At 45.0% G+C, this 4,596-nt stretch overlaps 1 protein-coding gene across 1 annotated transcript in view; it reads right to left on the bottom strand.

Moving 5' to 3' along the window:
• Positions 1-216: 216 nt before the first annotated feature.
• LOC106149333 overlaps positions 217-4,596 on the bottom strand; it is a gene marked incomplete at its 5' end in the record, with an annotated part of 7,148 nt that continues 2,768 nt past the window's right edge. The window contains 2 exon segments of the mRNA XM_013518036.1: positions 217-443; positions 2,992-3,071. Of these exon segments, the coding sequence (XP_013373490.1) occupies positions 217-443; positions 2,992-3,071 (307 nt within the window).

Genomic DNA, 4,596 nt, shown 5'->3' on the forward strand with positions numbered 1-4,596 from the left:
AAAAAAAAAAAAAAAAAAAGTCCTGCAACTGCTTCCCTAAATGCTGCTTTCCCCACACGCTGACCTCCCCTTGTCCACTGACTTCCCGTGACCTCCCATGTGGGAGCCCACATCTGCCCCTTCAGTTCTCGCTGGCTGCCAGCTTTGACCCCTCTCAGCTCCCTCAGAACCAGGCTGTGCAGCTCGCGCTGAGGGAGCGTCCCGCGCACAGCACGGTCAGCTGCCACCTGTGGACTCCCGGCCGCCCCTCCCCATTCCTTCCGGATTGACACCCGCCCTGATAGCTTTCAGCACTCCTTCCGCTGTCACTCTAGGTGACGGCACCCGCTGGACAGCCCTGCTGTCCTCAGCCCCGACTGCCCCCGGCAGCCTTGCTGTCCACACAGATGCAGGCTTCTGCTCCCGCCGGGACGTCCCACACTGCTCATTTTCTGACATCTTTACTTCAGTGAGATGGGAAAGAAATGCACAGTGAATGTTTAAATTTTTAAAAATGGTTACACTAAAAGGCACATTGCCACGAATCCCCTGCAGAACATTCTCCTCTGCTTCAAACATATTTAACCCATCATTCTTGCCACTTTCGGAAGTGGTTCTGGAGACACTTTGGTCTCTACAAGGTGTGACTAAAAAAATACAACGAATGCTGAGCTGAGTGCCGTCCTGCAGAAAGCCAGGCTCGTGTGAAATGCTCTCCAGTGTCCTCATCCACCACCCCTGCCCCCACAGGGTCTTGCCATCCAGTTCAGGTTGGCCTCAAACTCAAAGCAATCTTCCTGCCTCAGCCTCTTGAGTGCTAGGATTACAGGCATGTGCCACCAGGCCCAGTTCACATTATCTTTTCACTTTTTTTTTTTTTTGGAAGCGGTCTCCCTCTGTAGTGCAGGCTGGCCTTGAACTCATTATGTAGCCCAGGCTAACCTCGAACTCGCAGCAATCCTTCTACCTCAGCCTTCTGAGTGCTGGGATTACAACTATGTGCCACCATGCCCGGCCTATTTTTTCACTTATGAACGCATCGCAAAGCTGTTTTAACGTTCTTCCTTAACAAAGGAAGGTGTGTATGGTCCTTCTTCCTCAATTGCTGACTCAGCTAATCCAGCCGTCTAGGAGCCCTTTCATCTTCTGTAAGCTGAGCCGCCCCACCTCCATAAAACACAAAATACACAGGAGGCAGGAGACCTAAGGCCCTCCGCCTTTCTCTTCTTCAGCTTTTTGAGACAGGGTCTCACTGTGTAGCCCAGGCTAGCCTTGAATTTGCAACCTTCCTGCCTCAGTCTCTTGGAGTGCTGTGATTCCAGGAGCCAGCTACCATGACTGGCCCAGAGATGTCCCAGATTTGACTCATTCTTTTTTGGGGGTGGGGGGTTGTTTTGTCTTTTTTTTTGAGACAGGTTCTCACTCTGCAATTCAGGCTGTCCTTGAGCTCACTTTGTAGCCCAGGCTGGTCTTGAACTCGCAATGATCCTCCTACCTCAGCCTCCCAAGTGCTGGGATTACAGGCGTGCGCCACCACACTGGGCGTTTTCTTTTTTTTTGTTTGTTTGTTTGTTTTTTTCTGGTACCAGGAATCGAACTCACAACCTTGCACTTGCCAGGCAGGCACTGCGCCGCTGAGCTAAATCCCCAGCCCCTTTTTTTTGTTTTTTTTTTGTGACTCATTCTTTTCACCTAAACTTCACATGATCTATGAACAAACCAATCACCTCTTTTTGTTTTAATGTAATCTTGGGGCACAGACACTAACGATAGTAGTATCATAATGCCGAAAGCACAAGAAGTTTTACAAGACTGGCAGACAAAATTGGATAGCTCAAAGTACAAAGATAACTACGAAATAATTTGCTACCATCGGAGAGCTGCTCAGAGTGCCAGGATGAGCCAGGTGTGCTGGCGCACACCTGTGATCCCAGCACTTGGGAGGCTGAGGCAGGAGGATCATTGCGAGTTCAAGACCAGCCTGGGCTACAAAGTGAGCTCAAGGACAGCCTGAATTGCAGAGTGAGACCCTGTCTCCAAAAATCAAAAACAAACAAACCAAAAAAAAAAAAAAAAACAAGTAAAAAAAGAGTGCCAGGATGAATGTAATTAAAAGCTTCAAATTTTTGGACAACGGATCTGATTTTAGTTTACACATTTTAGGTTTTGACATTTACTATTTGTCTAGGGATGTTTGTTTTCAGTGCGGCAAGATTGTATCCCCGGCTTCCCCCTTTTTTTTTTTTTTTTTTTTTTTTTTTTTTTTTTTTTTTTTGGTCTTTTCTCGCTATGCAGTTGAGGCTCGCCTTGAGCTCACTTTGTAGCCCAGGCTGGTCTCAAACTCACAACAAATCTCCTGCCTCAGCCTCCCAAGTGCTGGGATTACAGGCATGCTCCACCACACCCGGTTTAAGGCTTCCTAACTGAATTACATTCCCAAATGTTTATTTTTAAATTTTTATTTTGAGACAGTCTTACTAAATTGCATAGACTGTGCTCTAATTTGTAACCCTCCTGTCTCAGCCTGAGTACTGAGATTACAGGCGTGTTCTATCATGACTGCCCAGGATAACTTTAATTTTGTTAACAAAAAAATAGAAAATATTAAACATTGTATAAGATTAAGACAAGTGGGAAAATGGTTCATTATAGATTTGAAGGCTGGGAGTATAGCTCAGTGTAGAATGCTTTCCTCGCGCATGAGAAGCCCCATAACCCCAGCACCGTTTTTTTTTTTTTAAAAAAAGGTTATTTACATACCCACAATGCATTGCACGAAAGACACTTTCTAAATTGAAAGGGGCATACTTCTCTTTTCTTTTTACTTTTTTTACCTTAAAAGTCAGACTTTTGTAACAGAATTATCAGAGGTAAAAACAGAAGTCATCAGTTGGCTTGGGTAAATAGTGACCATTGCTGATATAGGAGTTATAGTTATCCAAGAAATGCATGTACAAACCTTACATTATACTCTGGTTTCTCTTCAGATCGCATAAATCTTTCGCCTTTTACTAAAGATTTCCGTGGAGAGGAACAATCTGAGTCTTATCCTAATTTTTTGAGGCCTTGCTTTATCAGCAGGGCTAATTAAGCTGTTCAAAAAAAGAAAAGGTATTATGTTATAGGTTTACAAACTTACTAAGAAATGCTGTTAGTATGTTATAGTTTTACATGTGTAGAATATGGGGATCTATTTTAGACTTCTAAATCAGTCTTATTTGGCAAAGATTTTCACCTGGATAGCGTCTTAATACGATTTTGGGTTTTGTTTGGTTTGAAAGAAGGTAAACCTTTTTTTTGTGTTGTGAGCTTTTTCTCAGGCAGATCAGTTTCTAAAGAGCACCGATGGAATTTGAGAAGCTCGAAATTGACGTTTTTAAATGTATTTGTCCAAAGCAAAACTAACCTTTACTGTCAGTCAGGATAGTGATCTTTGGTTGGGGGTGGAGGAAGGAGGAGACATATCACGAAAGTTACTTTTCACTCCCCACCGTGTCTTGGATCTGTTATGACATCTGCTCTCTGATCATCTCTTGTTCTATTTTTTTGAATCTTGGAATCTCTATGGCTATTATCCTGGGGTACAAGGGAGACAGGGGGTTCTTTAGATACTCAACCCTGCCCTGTCACCCACTAGAGGTGAAAGTCGGTCCTTTTCTCTGACTGCCTTGCTAACAATGTCTGGAATTCATCCTCCCTCATCTTTCTATTCTTATTGTAGGGACCAGGTGCACCGTTACACCAAAAGGGGGTGCACTAGAACAGGAAAGAAGTCTCAGAGAAGGGCTGTACTCGACCCAGTGGAAAGTTACCCGTCCTGGATCAGCTCTAGTTCAGTCTGATCTGCTCCGGGGCCCCTTTGGCTCTTCAACCTAAAGTCCTTTCCCTACCTCTTCTTCCTAAACTTTTACTGAAAGCTTTTCCTGTGAACTCAAGATGTTCCTTCTGTTTTAGCTATCATCTATCTATCTATCTATGTATCTATCAATCATCTATCTACTGTCTTTTTGAGCCAGGATCTCGTTATGCAGTTAGGGCTGATCTTGAGCTCACTCTGTAGTCCGGGCTGGCCTCAAACTCACGAGGATCCTCCTGCCTCAGCCTCCCGAGTGCTGAGATTACAGGCGTGCGCCACCACGCCTGGCTCTCCGTTTTGTTTTTTTAATTAATTAATTATTTTGCGACAGGGTCTCGCTATGAAGTTCAGGCTGGTTTTAGACCCACTAAGTAGTCCAGGGTGGTCTCAAACTCACAGTGATCCTCCTGCCTTAGCCTCCCGAGTGCTGGGATTACAGGCGTGTGCCACCACTTCCACCCCGTTTTTATTTATTTATTTATTTAGTCTTTTTGAGACAGCGTCTCCCTATGCAGTTCAGGCTGTCCTTGAGCTCACTTTGTAGCCCCGGCTGGTCTCAAACTCACAGCAATCCTCCTGCCTCAGCCTCCCAAGTGCTGGGATTACAGGCGTGTGCCACCACGTCCGGCCCTCCCACCCCATTTTAATTTAGTTTTTTTTTTTTTTTTTTTTTTCCTCCGGTACCGGGAACCGAACTCACGATCTTGCGCTTGCCAGACAGGCGCTTTGCCGCTGAGGTAAATCCCCAGCCCCAATAAATA

The sequence above is a fragment of the Chinchilla lanigera genome, unplaced genomic scaffold (assembly GCF_000276665.1).
Source record: "Chinchilla lanigera isolate Chin_1 unplaced genomic scaffold, ChiLan1.0 scaffold00042, whole genome shotgun sequence".
Classification (NCBI taxonomy): Eukaryota; Metazoa; Chordata; class Mammalia; order Rodentia; family Chinchillidae; genus Chinchilla; species Chinchilla lanigera.